This window comes from Pimephales promelas, chromosome 3 (genome assembly GCF_988280905.1).
Source record: "Pimephales promelas chromosome 3, fPimPro1.hap1.1, whole genome shotgun sequence".
Classification (NCBI taxonomy): domain Eukaryota; kingdom Metazoa; phylum Chordata; class Actinopteri; order Cypriniformes; family Leuciscidae; genus Pimephales; species Pimephales promelas.
Genome location: NC_142771.1, coordinates 27,167,951 through 27,188,127, shown reverse-complemented (window position 1 = coordinate 27,188,127; position 20,177 = coordinate 27,167,951). Strand labels below are relative to the sequence as shown.

General features: G+C 39.7%; 2 protein-coding genes across 2 annotated transcripts in view; one reads left to right on the top strand and one right to left on the bottom strand.

Annotated features, from left to right (window-relative positions):
* suz12a (SUZ12 polycomb repressive complex 2 subunit a) overlaps positions 1 to 2,240 on the top strand; it is an 11,156-nt gene extending 8,916 nt beyond the window's left edge. Inside the window, exons 15-16 of the mRNA XM_039685893.2 lie at positions 219 to 298; positions 489 to 2,240. Of these exons, the coding sequence (XP_039541827.2) occupies positions 219 to 298; positions 489 to 762 (354 nt within the window). The 3' untranslated portion in view covers positions 763 to 2,240. The remainder of the gene's footprint in view (positions 1 to 218; positions 299 to 488) is intronic.
* crlf3 (cytokine receptor like factor 3) lies at positions 1,387 to 20,177 on the bottom strand. The gene is made up of 9 exons (XM_039685894.2): positions 19,778 to 20,177; positions 16,681 to 16,809; positions 11,702 to 11,909; positions 8,790 to 8,877; positions 7,844 to 8,021; positions 7,535 to 7,757; positions 6,527 to 6,665; positions 6,186 to 6,298; positions 1,387 to 3,669 (listed from the first exon to the last, which is right to left on the bottom strand). The coding sequence occupies exons 2-9, from the start codon at positions 16,795 to 16,797 to the stop codon at positions 3,401 to 3,403; spliced, it is 1,335 nt and encodes a 444-aa protein (XP_039541828.1). The 5' UTR covers positions 16,798 to 16,809; positions 19,778 to 20,177; the 3' UTR covers positions 1,387 to 3,400.

The following is a 20,177-nucleotide window of genomic DNA, read 5'->3' as shown; positions in this document are numbered from 1 at the left end:
GTGTCAGAGGAATTGTATTACTTTCACATATTTAAATCACATCTGAGAAGGATGTTACAAAGGATCTGATGTAAATTTGCACTAAATCGGTGTTAGTCTGAAAAGGAAGGGTCAAATTGAGCCACAATGTTGCGTTGTTGAGTGATTATGGATTTCACGCACCTATGAAATTGTTGTTCTTTTTAAATGATTTTGTTGATCTTCATCACCCCGCTCAGCAAATCGAGGAGTTCACCGATGTCAATGAGGGAGAGAAAGAGGTCATGAAACTGTGGAACCTGCATGTAATGAAACATGGGTATGTAAATTTCACTTCTTTCACACTGTCCTGTTTTTTTGTTTGTTGTACTTAAACCTCTTCCATTAAACACAATCCACTTTCTGTATATCACTGTGGCCTGGATGCATTCCCTGTATCACCTTGCACATATGTGAGCTTATCTCTCAGAGGTTGATCACATTTCTGCTTCATATTTCCTTCTGTGCAGATTCATAGCTGACAACCAAATGAATCACGCCTGCGTGTTATTTGTGGAGGAGCACGGCACCACCATCGTCGAGAAGAATCTGTGCCAGAACACTCTGCTCCATCTGGTCAGCATGCACGACTTTGGCTTAGTGAATACAGTGACTATAGACAAGGCCATGGCTCACCTGAGAGATCTGCAACCGCTCAAAGATAGCCAGGAGCAATCCAAAACGCAAGACACTGCTGATGGCGAAGTCAGTGTATCAAATTTAGTCAAAACCCAGGATCACTGAAACCACCACCTCCTCCTCACTCTGGATTGTATTAAGTGTCAGTGGGTGTCAAACGCCCCCCTGGATGTGAGAACCACCACTTTCTGCACTCGCAGGGTTAAAGATGATGTCTAGTTAGGAGCAGGTTGCGTGGGGATTTGACCTGATGTCATCAAAGCAACTCTAGATTCAAATTACTTGAAGATGCTATTGGAACTATAAGTCATTTCTGTTTTTTTCTCCGCTCACACAACAACGTAGCTCTAGCAAGTTTTTAGCACTTGTTTTAGGTGCCTGTTTTTAAAAGGACTATGAAAATAATTTTTTTAATATATTTTGAATATTGATGGATGGCTCCTTCAAACTCCCTTTTATTGCATATATTTCACAGGGGTTGATAAACTCCTTCTGAAAACTTGAACATTAGTTTTTTTTTTTGTTTTTTTTTTCAAAATTTCGGTTTGTGCCACTCCTAACTTTTTTTGTTTCTTGGGAATTTTTCTGGACCAAAGTTTTGTTGATCTCTCCGTGGTGGCTAAAGTGAAAGTATCACAATCGTTTTTCACCACACTTGAAGACTTCAAATGACTTTTCTTTGGAATCTCGGCTTGAAGAATAACCATCAGTGACGCACTGCTATTTTTTTTTGTCACGTTTTTCAGAGTCTTTATTCCACTGACCTTGCAACACAGAGACATACAGGTACAGGGTACTAAAAACACAGTGGGCATCCGCCTTGCAGAAATGTTTACACTTGCCTTATCCATGGAAACATGGACTCTAAGCAGGGTTTGAATTTTTGGTGTGAACAGTTTCTTTTAATCGTGTTTGAATTTCAGTGACGTTTTACTGCACACAATGCTGTGTCCAGTTCTATTAATATTATATGTTAGTTTTCTCACAACGCGTCTGTTCTGCTGTATCTATCAGTTTACTTTGGTTCCATTCGATCTTCATGGTGCCCCTTTGTTTTATTTTCAGGTGTTTCTGCTGAAAACTGTCGTAATATGTACATACATTTAGTGGCATGGCTTTGCTGAACGTGACCGCATTCAAGAAAGATTATTTTAGACCAAAGTGAAATGGCTACAATCTTCGTCTAGTTTGTTTCAACTCAGAAATGCAAGTTATCATAGTCTTCAGTCTTGTTTATTTGTTGTATGCCTCTGTTTTAAAGGAAAGGGATCTGTTTGTAAAACACTGTTTTATTTAGCTAAAACTGCACTGGTTAAAAAAAAAAATGTTTTTGGTCAATATTTGAGATATTAAGCTGAATATTTGGCTTAAGCAGTTATGTAATTGAGTGCATAACGGTCAATACAGCATAAATTACACAAGATGTGGATTACTGATATGAATTAATGTCAAAAAAAGATATTTATATCAAGAATATGATAGGGACATTATGAAACCTGCTTGAGTTTCTGAATTATGCTGAAACAAGTGCTTCAGGTTCTTTATTTAAAATAAAGATTTTTTTGTTGTTGTTTTACAATCGATTCCTCACAAGTCATGTTCACACATTCTTTTATTTGTTGGTTTTATTTTAGTAAACGTTTACAAAAAACAAACAAACAAAAAAACAGGAATTTGTCTTTTGAAAACTGTTCATTGCAAATGTTAGATCTGTACTGAGAAGGCACAGGCAAAATGAGGTAAATATACATGAAATAGTCACAGTTTTATAAATATAATATCAGATATTTCATGGGTGTATCCTCATTGGGTTACAAATGTTCCCTTCTGCAGTGAGCAATTACATAGTACCTTGTAAATGATGTTCTCCTACCTCAGGAACAAGTGAATTGGGTGTTTTGGCCCCACATGTTTATTGTGTAAAATACGCTTTTTTTCTCTCTAACAAATGCATCAATAACAGTTAATGTAAGGTAAGCCAGCTAATGAAAACACGAAATGGTACAGCAAAACGTATGTATTAAAAATGAGAACCTAAAAAAAAAAAACCAGTTCATCATAAAATGGCACAACACTTAAGCTTAGTGCGAACGATCACATTTCTGTGGAAACATTGCATTGGTATCTACTGATGAAGCAGTCTACCCTGTGGTTTTAAAAACAGTACTTTCTAAATGTGAATACTGAGTACCAGGCAAACAAGAATAAAATACTAGTTGTTAGGTACGCCATCTCTAAATGTTACTGTGTTCTACATAAACCAACATCCAGCTATGTTTAAACAGGCAACAATTCTTCCACAGACACATTCTCCACTTCTGACTCGAGAAAACACATGCAGAAAGATTGTCGGAGCATTAAAGATTTAACTTTGTAGGTCGTCGTGAAGAACTTTTATTTTGCACGTTTTCTGAGCAGTTTTGAGTGCCTTTGATCTCTGAATGCTTCACTATATTTTTCTGTGGTAAACCAGACCAACATGCTTTGCAACTTAACAAAAAACTTTTGCAAACATGTTCTGTTATGCAAATAACTCAACACCTGTCCACCTGCAATGAGGTCAAAGAGTAGTGGTTGGCGTCACACCTTAAAACAGTAAGTTTAATGTTATTCTGCAGTGATATCTGTTACTGATAATATTAAGAAAAAATGGCAAAAACTGTAAGCACTTGGAAAGGTTGATCAAATTAAAGGAACTTGAGGTCTTGAATTCCAGCAGACTGGATATTTCATCATGCGACAATCAAAACACCAGCACTTTCCATCCAGGGTGTGTGAAGGAGCAGCCAAAGAAAAGGCTGTCCACCACCTGATCCAGCAGCCAATCAAACACCACTTCTCTGTTCCCTGAACCAATCGTCACCCTCAGCTTGAAGTTTCCCCCATCGCTAGGGTTGTTGTTGTTGCTCACAGGAAAGAGGTTTACCATTTCCATGTCAAAGGTCACAGATGAGCCAACAGTGATGGCTGGCAGCTGGTTGGTCATCTCCTTTCCGTTCACAAACACAGCACCTGGAAAAGGAAAAGCACATGGTGACTTCACTCTAATGTTTGCATCCACTCAAGAAGCCTGCAGTCGGTGAGTGGAAATAAAAACACATTCACTTTTTGTGGCAAAAATGGCATTATTGAGCTAATTTAAATAAACTTAAATGACTATCATTTTCAATGCATCAGTTCAAAACTGACTTGGACAAAACATTTGAGTCCCAGAAGGCATCGTTTTTTTGTTTATTTAATTGTTTTAGCAATAATTACTAATACTTACCTGTTCAGTTTAGTTAAAACAGTGTGTTAAACCTGGATTATTGCTAGATTTAAAGCATCTACCATAGATGATTGTTACTATTTACATGAATGCGGATTTAAGTATCCTGAGAAAATGTATCACCATTTCCACAAAAATATTAAGCGGCACAACTGTTTTCAACATTGATAATAACTAGCGCAAAGTGCCCGTGCAAAATCAGTTTTTTTAGTAATTGTTGGTTTGGTGTGTTTGAGTGCTCAATTGAATAAGTGTGACGACTCAGGGAGGAAATCTGCTTTCTTCGTCCCTCTGTCTCTGGTCCTGCGCTAATAATGCTCGTGTGATTTTAGCAATTGTTGGTTTGGTGTGTTTGAGTGCTCAAATGAATAAGTGTGACGACTCAGGGAGGAAATCTGCTTTCTTCGTCCCTCTGTCTCTGGTCCTGCGCTAATAATGCCTGTGTGTTTTTAGCAATTGTTAACTTGGTTTGGTGTGTTTGAGTGCTCAATTGAATAAGTGTGACGACTCAGGGAGGAAATCTGCTTTCTTCGTCCCTCTGTCTCTGGTCCTGCGCTAATAATGCTCGTGTGATTTTAGCAATTGTTGGTTTGGTGTGTTTGAGTGCTCAAATGAATAAGTGTGACGACTCAGGGAGGAAATCTGCTTTCTTCGTCCCTCTGTCTCTGGTCCTGCGCTAATAATGCCTGTGTGTTTTTAGCAATTGTTAACTTGGTTTGGTGTGTTTGAGTGCTCAATTGAATAAGTGTGACGACTCAGGGAGGAAATCTGCTTTCTTCGTCCCTCTGTCTCTGGTCCTGCGCTAATAATGCTCGTGTGATTTTAGCAATTGTTGGTTTGGTGTGTTTGAGTGCTCAAATGAATAAGTGTGACGACTCAGGGAGGAAATCTGCTTTCTTCGTCCCTCTGTCTCTGGTCCTGCGCTAATAATGCCTGTGTGTTTTTAGCAATTGTTAACTTGGTTTGGTGTGTTTGAGTGCTCAATTGAATAAGTGTGACGACTCAGGGAGGAAATCTGCTTTCTTCGTCCCTCTGTCTCTGGTCCTGCGCTAATAATGCTCGTGTGATTTTAGCAATTGTTGGTTTGGTGTGTTTGAGTGCTCAAATGAATAAGTGTGACGACTCAGGGAGGAAATCTGCTTTCTTCGTCCCTCTGTCTCTGGTCCTGCGCTAATAATGCCTGTGTGTTTTTAGCAATTGTTAACTTGGTTTGGTGTGTTTGAGTGCTCAATTGAATAAGTGTGACGACTCAGGGAGGAAATCTGCTTTCTTCGTCCCTCTGTCTCTGGTCCTGCGCTAATAATGCTCGTGTGATTTTAGCAATTGTTGGTTTGGTGTGTTTGAGTGCTCAAATGAATAAGTGTGACGACTCAGGGAGGAAATCTGCTTTCTTCGTCCCTCTGTTTCTGGTCCTGCGCTAATAATGCCTGTGTGTTTTTAGCAATTGTTAACTTGGTTTGGTGTGTTTGAGTGCTCAATCGAATAAGTGTGACGAGTCAGGGAGGAAATCTGCTTTCTTCGTCCCTCTGTCTCTGGTCCTGCGCTAATAATGCTCGTGTGATTTTAGCAATTGTTGGTTTGGTGTGTTTGAGTGCTCAAATGAATAAGCGCGATGATTCAGGGAGCAAATCTGCTTTCTTCGTTCCTCTGTCTCTGGTCCTGCGCTGTACTCACTCAGTTTGCAGCGTGAGAGGGGGAGTGGCCAGCGGCTACAGCGGCAAAAGCCAATGTGTGCTTCTTTTTAGCGATATATTTAGTGATATCTTTTGCATTTCTAATCCAAACAACGTCAAACTCGGCACTGCACTTACTCGTGCCCGTAGCAAGACACTTGTCAAGTTTGAGATCCATCGGACTAATGGTTCGAGAGATAAGCGATTAACAGACAGACAGACACACACACACACACACACACAGACATTCCTGTAATTTATAGATAGATAATAAATATTTCTTGAGCAGCAAATCATCGTATTAGAATGATTTCTGAAGGAACATGTGACACTGAAGACTGGAGTAATGATGCTGAAAATACAGCTTTGACATCACAGGAATAAATTACATTTCAAAATATCAAAATATATTCAAATAAACAACAGTTGTTTTAAACTGTAGTAATATTTCATAATATTACAGTTTTTACCATATTTGATCAAATAAATGCACCTGTGGTGAGCAGAAGAGACAAACGAAAAAAATCTAACCGCAATAATAACTGCATATCTTCAAAAGGTATTTAACTATATTTTCCTGCTCGTACCGTTAGTGGAGATGCAGACAGCCTGATCCCTCTGCAGTGAGCCTGTGTCAGATCTGCTGTCCGCACACACACCCAAACTGTCACGCTTATCTGTCTGTCCAGCAGCTGTGATCCTGCAAACAAACAAAGAGCAAAGCCAGAAATCAGACACACAGTGAGTGAGATATTTGATAGGCTTGTTCCTGTAAAAATGTCAGTTACGATGATTCTGCATCTTTTCGATTGAATAATTAATTGGTATACGAGTAATATAATCTTAACCTATTTATAGTGTCCCACTTTCAAATGTCCCACAGTTTATCCGCTATGAGAGTGTGAAGAAGAATGTAATGCTGATTTACTTGAAGGTGAGGGTCTGGCCACAGAAGTATGTGGAAGAGTTGGAGTACAGCACGCCTCCATGACCAGCTGATGAATCACTGCGCATGGCGATGTTCTTCCTACTGCTCAAAATGTAACCATCCACGCCAGGAAGCCATTCTGGAAACAATATTATCATTTGGAGGTGTTTCATGAACAATTTACACAGAAATACGTCTTTTGAAAAAAGCCTGATGAGACGTGGGGAACTACGACGTTTAAGAGGATAAAACACCACCCCCGCAGAAGAAGATCAACGCCTACTTCAACACGGCCGGTTTAGCCCCGCCCACCGATTCGTGCATTACACGCAGAGCTAATAATATGCAAAACTCTTATCCACTCACAGCAGTGGGCGTTTACTTCCAAGTCTTCAGTGCGAGACGCCCATAAAAACCGAGCGTTTTTGAGCTTGGCTCAAAACTAGGGTAGAAAATAGCCTATTACTTATTCGTTTATGAATGTAAAAACCAAGCGAACATCATAAGTTGACCTCAGACAACAATATAATAAAATTTAAGAAGCCAGTTCATGACCCCTTTAAGGTATAGTTTATCCAAATCTTTCTATTCTCGAATCATTAATCATCCTCATGCCATCCCCGATGTATATGACTTTGTTTAACTATAAGCCATTGCTTTCGGCCAACTATCCCAAGCACATTTACAAGTTCAGCTTGACGTAAACGTAAGTGCGAGCAGCAAAGCGGAAGCACAGGGGGCCGGAACCAATGATTTACAGTTAAATCATTAAAAAGTTACAAAATGTTAGTATGTTTCTCACACACACCTATTGTTTCACTTCAGAAAACAGAATGATTCATCCACTGGGTCGAACGGAATACATTCAATGGCATTATATGGACTAAAAAAAATGTTATTTGTGTTTATCTGAAGACAAAAAGCTGTACATCGAGATGGCATGAAGGTGAGTAAATGATGAGCGAAATTATGGCTAGTGTTTGCATTGTTAGGTTTCCTAGTCTGTACCGTGGGGTGCGAGTGTGGTGTAGCCGGTCTGCGGGATGCTCCACGGGCTCCATTCGGTTCGGCCCTCTCCTCTGGCGCACACGCGGAACAGGTGGTCGATGTGCGGGTCAAGGTGGAGCACCAGGAACTCGTTGTCTTTCCCGATGTACGCATCCTCGTACTGAGAAGAGTTACCGCGACGGTACTGCAACCGGTAGTCCTGAGGGGTAAAGTCATCGTCCACCTACATGCAAAAAGGACAGGCATCACCAAGAGGCTCAAATGGGGTTAAAATGTCTGATGGCCATGAGCTTGGGAGCCCAGACCCACCTTACACCAGCGCACCAGCACACCGCCTGGTCTCTCCACCAGCTCCTCAATCTGGACGGGCGGATGAGACGCCACGCTGCCGTGCCGAGCCACGTGCGAACGGAACATGTGCAGGAGAGAGTCGTCCAGCTGCGCAGACAGACACGGCACGTCCACCAGCACAGGTACCTCGGGCAGACTGAGGACACACGTATTTACATATACCGTCCTTGCGCACACTCTCATTGATGTGTAGAGAACAGATACTTTATATGATTCAATATAGATATTTAGACAATAATCCTAAAGGGTTAAAGAAATATCCTGTGGCTTGCTGTCGATTGGCACATCAAGAAGCTATTTTGTCCCTCAGTTAGTATAAAGTAGCACAAAACAACGTGACGATTGTATATATTTTTAAGTGGCGCAGTTATCCAGCAATATTGTCTTATCAAAACTAAACTTAACTATCCAGAAACACAGAGCCTCCTTAGACTTACAAGAGCCTAGCCAACAAAAAGGTGGAGAGCAACGGTTATTCATGTAGGATTGGTGAGTAATGTTTTTAAGCCGGCAAATTAAGTCCCGTTCACATGGGGAGGGTAAATATATATATATATATATATAAATTATTCAAAAGCGTTTATTCTAAAACACAAAAGTTATGATTGTTATTTGCTTGGGTGATTCAGCGCATCACTGCGAGTACGGCTGCCACCTCTCCATTAAACTTTGAGAAGATGTCTCACAACAGATGAGTCATGAAACAAGGCATTAGTGAAGGTTAGCTTTTCAATGAGTGCTGCAGTAATGGAATTACGGGAATATTGTCTTCTGAACTTCAGAAATAGGTGGCTTTCTTTTGTGTTTTCAAGAGTCTCCACGTATTCATTGTTCCTAGACATGAACTGAGTGTGACAGTGATGTATCAAAGCTATGCTTCTTTCACTGGGCCAGTGCTCCTCACCTGTCTAACTGGATCTGCAGAGCTTTCTTAGTGAAACTGCCCAGCTTGTCCTCCTTCTCACTTACACCACAGCGGATGGCAGCCTCCCCTGTAAGGACAGCTGTATTATTACACTCATTACTGAACGTCATTACTGAAACTCTAGCAAGTATAATCAAATGAGCTCTAGAGGACATTATAGCAATTGCAAAATCAAAATAAATCACAAAGAATCTCTTAAATAAGCTAACATTTTGATAGCCAGCAATTATCCAAATGGCAGGGCTCAACAATAAGAATTCGTTTTCTGCTGGTTCATTTGAGCCAGTAGGTTCAAATTTGTACTTTATCTGCTTATACATTCAATGATCCTACAACTAAAATGTATATATTTTAAAGACAATTTATTTAAATAAAATGAATTCCCTTTTAAAGTCTCTGTAAAGTCAAAATTAAGTATGTGTTCTGAGTCTGTCATACCACAGAAAAATGTGTTATTAGCCACCCAGCCAAATTTGAATGATAAAAAAAGCCGGCAAGTACATAAAATAAGCTATCAAAATCATGAAAAAATGAGCAGATTCTCTGCTCTCAAACGCTGGGGGCGTGTCCGCTGGCTGCGCTGAAACCACGCCCACTAGCGGGAAAGCTGTTGACGGTAATATTAGCTGATTAGCTTTTGGAGACGGGAGGATGAACTCTGAGGCGGGAGATCGTCGTTTCGGCCCCGTTCACCAGTAACAGCGGATTATCAGTGAATCCCAGTTGTCTCTGAGGAAAGTTTATAAAACGATCCAGTGTAAAACGATCACTACAGAGGCGGGTGTTGGGGGTGATCCTCAGCTTTTCATTAACAAGGTTGGCTCTCTAAAAACCTCTTCTTGATGTGATCGTTTTTAGGGGAATTTAAATGAAGATACCGATCTGTTTTGTACATGATCGCATCCAGGTAGTAGCCCATGCATGTCCGTGTCGAAGGCATAGCTAGCTAGAAAACTGTAGGCTTAGCTGTAGTAACTAGCTAATAGTACTGACAGTCACTCGCAATTGAGCGGTGAATGCGAATGTGCTCGAGGAGTGTGTGTGGAGAGGGGGAGATCAGACTCTGTGCGTCATCAAATAGGGGGGTGTCCAGCAGCTCATGGGCTCCAGTGCGTCATCGAGCCCTGTTTTAGCCCCGCCCAATTAATCCGTAAAATTGCAATGGTGAAAAACTGCTTAACGGTCTAACTCCACATTTCAGTACTTCACAGTTCACAGTCTTTGCAATATGTTTTAGCAATACATATCTAACATTTATAATGTGTTTAGAAATTTTTTGTAGAATTGCCTTTACAGGGACTTTAAGCAACATGATTCTATTTTTGAAAACAATATTTATGTAAAGTATTATATTTCAATGTTTTTAAAAAAAATCTTTACAAAAAAATGTTTTTAATTAATGAAAATAAACTAAACTAAGCGCCATTATCGCCCTTGAATGGCCCATTTTTTTTCACAGTTTGATCAGATTCTACCACATAATTGATATTCTTCAACTACTTAAAGCCACACTGCGGAACTTTTTGGCCACTAGATGGTGCTCGACATGTAATTTTAACGTCCAACGTCCCTAGAGGCCACAAGCTCCGCAGCACTGTCGCAAATTAAAGTCAACAAAAGGTCAACCGGTCAGCCTCCCGTGTCTTTAGATTGTGTGTGCTTGTGCTTTTACTGTCTATGGTGCTTGCAATGTATGAGGCGGGCCGGGCAGCCTTGCCACGCTTGATTCCCTTAAAGCAGTCTGCTGACAGAGCGAGAGGGGTGATCCCCGTGGAGATTATCATGTCTGTGAGTGAATGTGGGCGCGGGACAGCGCGGACACATTCACTGCACTGAAAACACCGTCGGCCAGAGCTGACTGTAACGTTATGTGTGTTGGTTTATTTTTACAGAAACCGTGGGACATGTGGTGTGTAATGTTAGTGTTTGTGGGTACTACTGAGTCGCGGGCACGTTCACGTTGACAAGAGCCGATTTTATTAGTGCGAGCCCTGCACTGAGGCGGGCTGTGTCTGTAGAAATGAACACTGATCTGTGGGCATTTTATTACACTCATAACACCATCGGCTGTGGCCGGAATACTAGAAAATACTACACTACTTATATGAATTTATCTGGGTTACCTTAGAAACGGCATTTGTGTGCAGGCAAGCGTCCGCATCGGTCGAGCACCCCTCCTCCTTTAGCTCACGCCAGCGAGCCAAGCGAAAGCTGGACCAATATGTTAATCCTCGTCCTGGCTTTTAATTTGTCACTCTCCCCATTTCTTTTTTAGTTTCCTCTGATAAAACCATTGCCTTCTTCCTTGTAGCTGTTGTTCGGAATGACGAAAACATACGGACGGCAATCAAACGCGAGTTGAGCACTAACGTTAGATTCTGAGGAAGTTGTGGGTGGTGGGGGAAGTGACGTATGCCGTAAAGCGGTCAAATTTTGTAGTTCTTTTTGTGCTCGGGTTCCTACCCGAAACTCGAAGTTACAAAGTGCAAGTAAAAGTGATACAGACACCTTCAGGAGACGGCAGACACGTCATTCAACCTATTGTAAGTCGATCTACCATCTCAATGGGTTTTGGTAATATATTATAAAGGTTGAAGAGTTCCACGGTGTGGCTTTAAGCAAACGTCTGGCCTGATTTCATTTCATACCGTTGACATAGACCTACAAGCTGGCATATGACCGAACTCTAAAAGAAACTGACTGCTCAAACATGAGGTATCCTCCCCTGGCACCAGACTAAATCAAATTTTCAGTTCTAATAAATACTTAATGAGGTTCTACACATACTTTGAAATCCCATGAAATCAGATTAGTGTGACCATAGTTGAAAAATCACTGTAGCCCGAACTATGAGCGGCCAGCCTCCACTTGCACTGATCTGACAGACTCACCCTCTCGGAGCAGCTCATCAGCTGTGCTGACTCCACTCTCAATGAGCTTCTGACAGTCATCTAAGGGACTGACACTGTCCAGCTCGATGTTGTCGACTTCCTGCAACAGAGCGTTCAGTCTCTCGGTCAGCAGTCGACTCACCGCCACCTGCAGCTCCTGGAAGTGCCTCTGCAGAGCATCACGTGTCTGACTGGCACTGCCTCGCACCTGGACACACACACACACTTGTTTTTATACCATTACGTAGACTTTCCATAGACATAACCGTTTTTATACTGTACAAACTATATATTCTATCCCCTTACACTAACCCTAAACCTACCCAATACAGAGATTATTTTCTGCATTTTTAATTTATGATTAATAAGCCGTTTTCCTCATGAGGCCCATAGATATCATATAGAGACTAGATGCCCTGTTGGCCGCTGGGCACTGAGAAATCTTGCCGCCATTTTGATCCTGCTCAAATTGGCGGACTATCGCTCGGGAATTACTTTTCACAAGTAAGATTTAAGATTTAACATTACCTGACTAATGTTTGTATTTGATAAAATATCCCATGTGTCCTGTATCATAGCTACATGCATGACCTTTCCAGCAAAAAACCCATGTGAAAATCAGTTCGGTATCATTCATTAAATGTGCTGACAGCTGAGCACAAATTAAAAATATTTCGGAAAACTAGTCCTCTCTAAACAGGGCTGAAGTATAAAGAAACAAGCCGGTAATAAATAATAATCTCTATTTGAATGCAGAAATATAAATGCTATAACGATAAATCAACCAATTTATTCTGAAATCTTAAAATGTATTTGAAATTCATATATAGGGTTACATAAATCAGTGATAGGAAGTGCAGATATCTGTGTAATATGTTTAAGTGTGCCACTGTCTTGTTTTGAACATGAAGTGTAGGGCTGAAAGCGGAAGTGTTGAGAAGTGAATGGCACAATTCAATTTTCTTGGTGCATCTTTTAGACTAACTGCTTCACCTTCAACAAAATGGAGCCAAGAGTGACAGGAAGCCTGGCGGTTTTCAATGTAAAAAAAACAACAAAAAAACAGTTCCTCTTATCTTGTGAACATGAAACTTGCACTTGCAAGTTGAAGGTTAGCTTGGGTCCTTCAATGCCACTTACCAATGAACATTTGTATCTGTGTTGCAAGTGAATTGTGACCCAGTACATTAGTTTAAAACCTAGTGAAATACCACACATAAGCACTCTTCACACTGACATAAAAGGACACGTTAAAGCCTGTAATTATAAGAATTCCCTGAGTCATATTTCTGGAACGAGGAAAAGTCTCATTCCTTTATAATCAGTGAAGCTCAATGCAGCCCTGGGCAAAGCATGTTGACAGAAATGCACAACAGACCGCAGAGCAAAAGTGCTGCACCGTGGAACTCGACAGGCTGTCGTGACAGTGTGTGTAGGTAGAGATAGCACCAGGAAGTGGGAAGAGAGTCTAAAATAACACAGATAAAGTGTTGCAGGATAAATGGATGAAACCCAAAAAAGACGGCGCTATTAATGAACCTTAGTGGAAAGTTCCAGACGTGGCTTTGTTTGCACTTGACGCAGGAAATGCTTCTGTCCAGAGACGTGCATCATTCTTCATATGTTGAAGTCTTATCAGGATCAATCTGAATATTTTGAGCCCGGACAGAATCTTTTGGCTAAATATTGAATATTCGTGACAATGCGCTGTGAGGAGCACGTGGAGGGTGGAGGCGATTAGAAGTGCAGACTCCCCATCACAGGATGTTTAGACTCAGCCTTCCCAAAGACTCCCAAAATTAGGATCATACACACCTCTTTGTTAATGTCAGACAAACACAGGCGCAAGAACAATAGTCCTGGGATTTATGTTCAGCATAATGTGATTCAAAATAATATTCTTAGCTTGTTCTGAGTTTGCATATTGGTCTAATTTAAATAATTGTAAGTAAATTGACCAACACCACAGTGAGAGCATGCGAATGGAGCGACAGCAATTTCACCTCCCAATTAAAGCTCATGTCGTTCCACGTTTACTTCATAGTCAAATTGATCAAAATCGAAATATAAAAAAAATACCTAAAATATATAATTAATTTATTTTTCATCAGACTTTTAAATAAACCAAAAATTTACAAAACAGAACTGTAAATATAATTAATAATTAATTGTTATAATTATATATTGTATACATTATTAATTATATAATTATTATTTTATGATATATATATATATATATTGTATACTAATAAATTGTTGTTGTAATAATATACTGTAGTATACATTATTATATATATATATATATGAAGAGTTCAGATGCAAAAGCCTCTAAATGCCATTTGAAATTTTCTTCTTTAACGATGATTTTTATCAAGCTTGTATATTTAAGTTCAGTAATTTCACTTAAATAACAATTAATAGGTAATTATTATTGCCATTTAAGTGAAATCACTGAACTTAAATATACAAGCTTGATAAAAATTATCATTCTAGAAGAGAATTTCAAATGGCACTTAGAGGCTTTTGCATCTGAACTCTTCATATATATATATATATATATATATATATATATATATATATATTATTTAGTACTTTATTACTTTATTTAACGGGGACCATAGATGGTCCATGACTGCCCCAGAATTAGCGAATGCAACTCCATTGATAATGTTTTTATTTTTGACAAGAGAATATCAATGTAAAAAAAAAATTCAAGATTTTTTATCACAACATTTTTTCTTTTGTCAAATCAACTTAAATACTTTATTTAGTTCAGATAACTTATTATTTTGAGTTTCTGATGATTAAATCAATCTCCTTCATTGTAGTAGCTCACTTTCTCCAGTTCAATCAACTTAAAATTTTAAGGCAACCAGGTTTTTTCTTTGCAGTGAAATAGCTAGCTACAGAGCTAAATTTAATATGCAGTCTCTGGGCAAGAAATATTAAATAAAATATGCTAAATAGCTAAAAATGTTGTACATTTTTGTTGAGAGAATATGAATACACTACATTAAAGTATAACCCCTCATCTCAAATAGACACATGTATGCTAGTGTGGATCAAACACGCTATAGCTCTGTATGTGTTTCCTATGATCATGTATTCGACTCGAGCTGGCAGCAGTGTGGCTCGTGGGTGAGAGAGGCCACTTGTAGGATTTCAGGAAGCATCAGTGGCTGAGACAACTTAAAGAGGAAGTAGACAAGAAACAACAGCTAATGTTAAAGATCTAGCATAAAGCTCAACGACTGCCCAGGAAGCTTCAGTTCTTTAAATAACATGAAGAATCGTAATACAGTAGATGAGCCTCTACAACTGGACGTAGTTCTGCTCATACAGGACAAATGCAGTTTGACCCAAATATTGAACGCAAATGTTGTCACTGCTGTGAATAACAGAGCATGTGATCTGATCATATCAGATGGGCTGCACATATGGGATCTCACTCAGACAGCTGCACACGCTGCGAGGTTAATCACAGTACCGTGGGGCGTCATACAATCACCAGTCAATGATCCTAAAAGTTTGGTTCAATTCTCTGTCCCGTGGAGGATGTGAGGAGAGAAAGCTTTAACATTCTCTGAGTTTAGTGTCTCATATGAAGAGCAGGAAATTAAAGCATTGTTTACGCTCTAAATGAGGCATTCTGGGAGGTGGGGGAAGGAGGAAGTTGAGTAAGATGCCAGAAGCAAAGGCTGAAGATAACAGCGAGCAGCAGGCCGGCTTTACATCCTACAGTCACCCCGGGAGACGTGCGCCATGAATCAGCCCTTCTGTGCTGACCAACAGGCTTCCTGGCACAGAGGATCCTACTCACTTCACCGAGACAGTGGGAGTATCACTTACCCACGCGCTCTCAAAAACACACACATATGTCCCGTTATTTGGTTACTGTGTAGGGAACCACTACCTTTGTGAAGCTAGATTGTTTCTGGCACTTTCTACATTGTGTTCCATGTAGTATTTTTTATGCATTGGTGCATGCTGGGTGTGATCAGTAGCAATTTGTCTCTATTGTTTGACCATTTACATGGTCGCTGTATATGAGCCAGCCTGGACCGAGACAAGTAACGAGCAAGAGGACATTTTGTCAATTGCTTGGCTCCTATTTCTGTCAATGTTGCGCAAAATTGGAAAAACACAAAATTTCAAGATTACCTATTGAAATCCAATTCCAAAAATGTCCACAATTCAACTTCCTTTCTTCTTTAATTGGTGTTGCCATTTAAAGTGTCCCATTATGATTTTTTGAGAAAAGGTGTTTTTGATTTTGGATGCTTGTAAACCTATTGTAGGAGACCACCAAAACAAAATTAGGAACTTTTAAAATAGCATAATAGGGGCACTTTAAATTCAAATTCCTTGGAATTGGTCCAAAATCCCACTGTATATGAAATATCTTCTGATTGGCTGTAATTGTGTCACATTGCACAGCAGTTTCGGTGTGGACTGACATGTTGCTTGTTGTTGGAAACTAGGGATGCACCGATATGAACATTTTGACCGATACTGATAACCGATAATTCTTTATATTTGAACACTGATAACCGATATATCGGCCGATAAACTTAAATCCAAATTTTTATCTAATTTTGAGAGCCTGATTACAAAAACAAAAGTCTCACAATTAAATCCACGTCCCAAGCGCACAATTATAATGATGTTCTCATTATAGTGTTGTATAGCCAATATGACAGATTTGCGCTGCACATGTTGTCCTGAACCAGATTTTCATTTTTGAAGAGATTTCAATCATATTTCAAGAAATTCAAAAACATAAAGAGTGCTCAACAAGTGTCTCAGCTGAAGGGAATAATACATTTTTTATCGTTTTTAATATATCGGCCACATTTTCTTACCAGGCCGATAACGATAACATTAAAAATGAACATATATCGGCCGATGCCGATATATCGTGCATCCCTATTGGAAACCTATTTATTCCTTCAGCGGCAGTGCCGAGAGCGACAGCGTACCTGTTTGCGTGCCTGGCTGAGTCCATGCAGTCTCTGCTGTAGTTCGCTTCTGTAGTTCTGGGCTGCCTCGATGCTCTCCTTCGCCTCCTGCAGCAACGCCTCTGCCTCTATTGACATCCTTGTTGGCCTCTGTCACAAATATCAGAGTAAAGTGTAGGAAAACATTCCCATTGAAAGAGATAACTTTTAGCTTTACTAGATTTATCATTATGGGGTTCGAAAACATTTACAGAGAAAGGGTAAAGCCAAAACACACCCATACTGGAAAATGTCACTCTAACAAAGCTAAAATAATAATAACAGGAGCATGAAATTCCACACAGGCCTGAAAAACAGAGCCTGTTCCTCATGGCCTGTGCTCATAAAAATGTAACACCAACTTATGCAACCATCAGGCCATCATTTCCACGTCATGTGGAAGTGAAGAAGCGTGTTTTGAAACATAATAACATGTTCACAGGCTTATCTGTTAAAGTTTAGCACAAGGGGATACGCAGTCACGTATAGTTATGACTAAAAGGCTCAGACGCTATAACCATGAGAAACCACATTGAAGTCAACCGTCGTGTTAGTGCAAAATCACAGGAGTCATGGAAATGAATCACTGGCCTGAAGGTTACATGTATTGAAAACAATATCTGATGAGATGGCATGACACTGCTGTCTTTTTGTGCTTCGACTGCTTTCCCTTTAGATAGCAAATCTGTGATCAAGGAACAATCGATTCTCAATCCCAAAATGATTCACATTCACATCTGTTCTGATTCTGGTTTTTGGACAGGAGAGAGCGCAAAGTCAATGCTAGATGCAAATATTAATAATGCAACAAACCATATACTCGCAAACAGTTTTAAAAAGGAAGCGAATTGCAATGGCATTTAATGCTAAAATAAAATTTGGACTATTGTTTGTTCTGTGTTAAAGGCCAGTCACACCAAGGAACCTAATGATGACTATATAATATATTATCTGATAAACAATAATAACACACTAGAAGCCAATCAGAATCCAACTTGAGCATTTAAAGAGGCCAATGACATAACTGCAACACACTCTGATAATAAACAATGTTATTGTGCATTAGTTATGATTCTTGGTCTGAACAGGCCTTTAGTCCAGTAAACACATTTCTGCTGTTATATATGTAGTTAGTTTTCCTATGGGCTCTATGCACGGCGGATATTTCCGGTGAAGGTTTAAGGATGCTCGATAACTTCTGCCGATTGTAGAGTCCAATGCAATACCGAGAATTTATATTGAATTTTATACTCCATGGTTATACTAAAGAAACATTAGTCACAAAAACAGATAAAACAGACACCCCTCGTTGTGTTTATGCTTCTTTTTAAAATGATATTAAATAAACATAACTATATATAAAATTACATCTAAAGGTATGAACGTTTCGTTTCAAAGACGGGAGGACAGTAATTTTGAAGACTCTGCCATAATCCCGTTTTCCTCCGCTTTAATCTCCCCAACCGGAAACTGTTGAGAATCCTTGCGTCAAATGCGGAACTTATGCGTGCATATAGCCCATTGAGTGATTCAATGTTTATATATATATGTGTGTGTGTGTATGTATGTATGTATGTATGTACATACTTATAAACCTTCTCTACAACTACGAACAAGAAAACTCACATGTTTTTTACTGATCAGGGGATATGTTTTGAGGCTAGCATGCTACAATGAAACCACTTCCGTTAAAATGGGTGTTCTGTTCAAGTGAAAGCAACTGCACGTTCCTTACATGTGCCCATGTGGCTTCAATTTACAAGCATGACTGAACCCACCCGTTTACAGAACCATTTAACTAAAACTACACCTTAACTTCAGTACAATAGTGTCTATATAATAACACTGGTGTCATTGTGCAGGAGAGAACAGCTGCCTATTTTTTTTTGCCTGTAAGTGAACACAAATACAGGACAGGTGGATCGGCAGCTCTGTTATGCAAGCTATTCAATTTACCCTTGTTTAACACAAAGATGCTGATCTTTGTTCACAGAGCAGAGAATGAAGCTGTGCTCAACTCTCAAAAACAGCCTTTCATCCATACACATGTGAGAGAGAAACCTAAATAACAAACTGTGACCTGCACCAACAAGCCTATGTTTCCCCACACTCATCTCCCTAATGATCAATGCCTAAAAAATGTTATGAGCTGTGACTGCGGCATTTTTAGCAGATTTCGACATTTAATGATAACGGGAAAGGGAGGGGTTCTCCAAATTCATAGTCTAATCCTCTGATTTAGCAGCAGGGTTCTCATGCAGACGGGGGTTAAGAGCATTAAGACCAGCAATTATATCATCTATTGCTCTTCCAGAATCCTTTCCCACAAGTGAATCCATCAGGGAGAACAGCAGAGCACTGGATAACTTTCAGAGGGACGTGAATGAATGACCTAGATTCAAAGGCAAAAAAATCTACTGCCAAAAGACAATGCTGGGAATTCCAGGATGAGATGTCTCAGATCTGAGGATCATGTGTCCTGATTCACAATCTGTGACCGTTCCCTGATAAGGGCCACAGTTTAAAGGGCACTTCAATTAAGATGAAGACCATAAGATGCAAAAAAAAAGATACCAGAGATTAATTTCATCCTGCTGCCAATCAGCTTTACTGTTACTCTTACATAAAAACGTGCATTCCTCTTTTGGTCCAATCCAAGTATTAAAGGACCGTTATGTAAAGTGCAGTATTTCTCTATGGGCCATAATGCATCGTGCACATTCAACATGTTTATACATGTTCAAAACAAGTGAAAAGTACAGGCAGATAGGAGAAGAGCAGTACAGATATGTACATATTACATTTAAAATCAGCTTTTTACGCTTTTGATAACTAAAGTAGATAGAACTTAGCAGTCATTTTGAAACTCAGAAAGAAGCAGTTCATGAAACTCTTCTATGAGGATCGCCACACCAACACTCATCACTTTAACTCATCTCAGTTTTACAGTAACTCAGCTCTTCAAACTGCTCCACCCATAAACCTGCTCACGAAGAGACAGCGTCGCTAACTGAGCATAAAAAAAATAAACTGAAACGAAACATATGCTATTATTGTAAAGAGGTTTTTGCAGTATTACCTTATGCGATTCTGTCTTGTGTCATATTAACTTCTGCTGCGGAGTTCCGCCATTGACGCCCTAGCAACAGAAGAGCCCGAGGCGCATATTTTCACTTTGATACAAACCCGTCATCCAATCAGATGCCGCATCGCTGTGTTTTCCTCCTGTCTGCTGCCAGTTCTAGCCAATCAAATGTTTTAACCCCTCTTAACCCCGCCCCATCTTTTGTTAAAAATCCAAAACGCACGAAGGCGTCAAGTTCTTTGGCGTAAGGTAACTTGTGTTGCTCACAATATAAATGTTGTCCTGCAGATATTTGTCAATTATGAATAGTAACGTTACTGACGCTCAAGACTTTCAGAAGAAAAATGTAACGTTACAATCATCGTTGTCAGAAAGCGGAATACCAAATTTACTG

Bases quoted from the DNA above. Each gene is read 5' to 3' on its own strand.
- crlf3 (XM_039685894.2), bottom strand. From the start codon at position 16,797: ATGTCAATAGAGGCAGAGGCGTTGCTGCAGGAGGCGAAGGAGAGCATC. The intron at 8,022-8,789 runs GTGAGGAGCACT...GTGTGTCCTCAG, and splicing joins CTGCAGATCCAGTTAGACAG to TCTGCCCGAGGTACCTGTGC. The intron at 3,670-6,185 runs GTACGAGCAGGA...TTCCTTTTCCAG, and splicing joins TGTCTGCATCTCCACTAACG to GTGCTGTGTTTGTGAACGGA.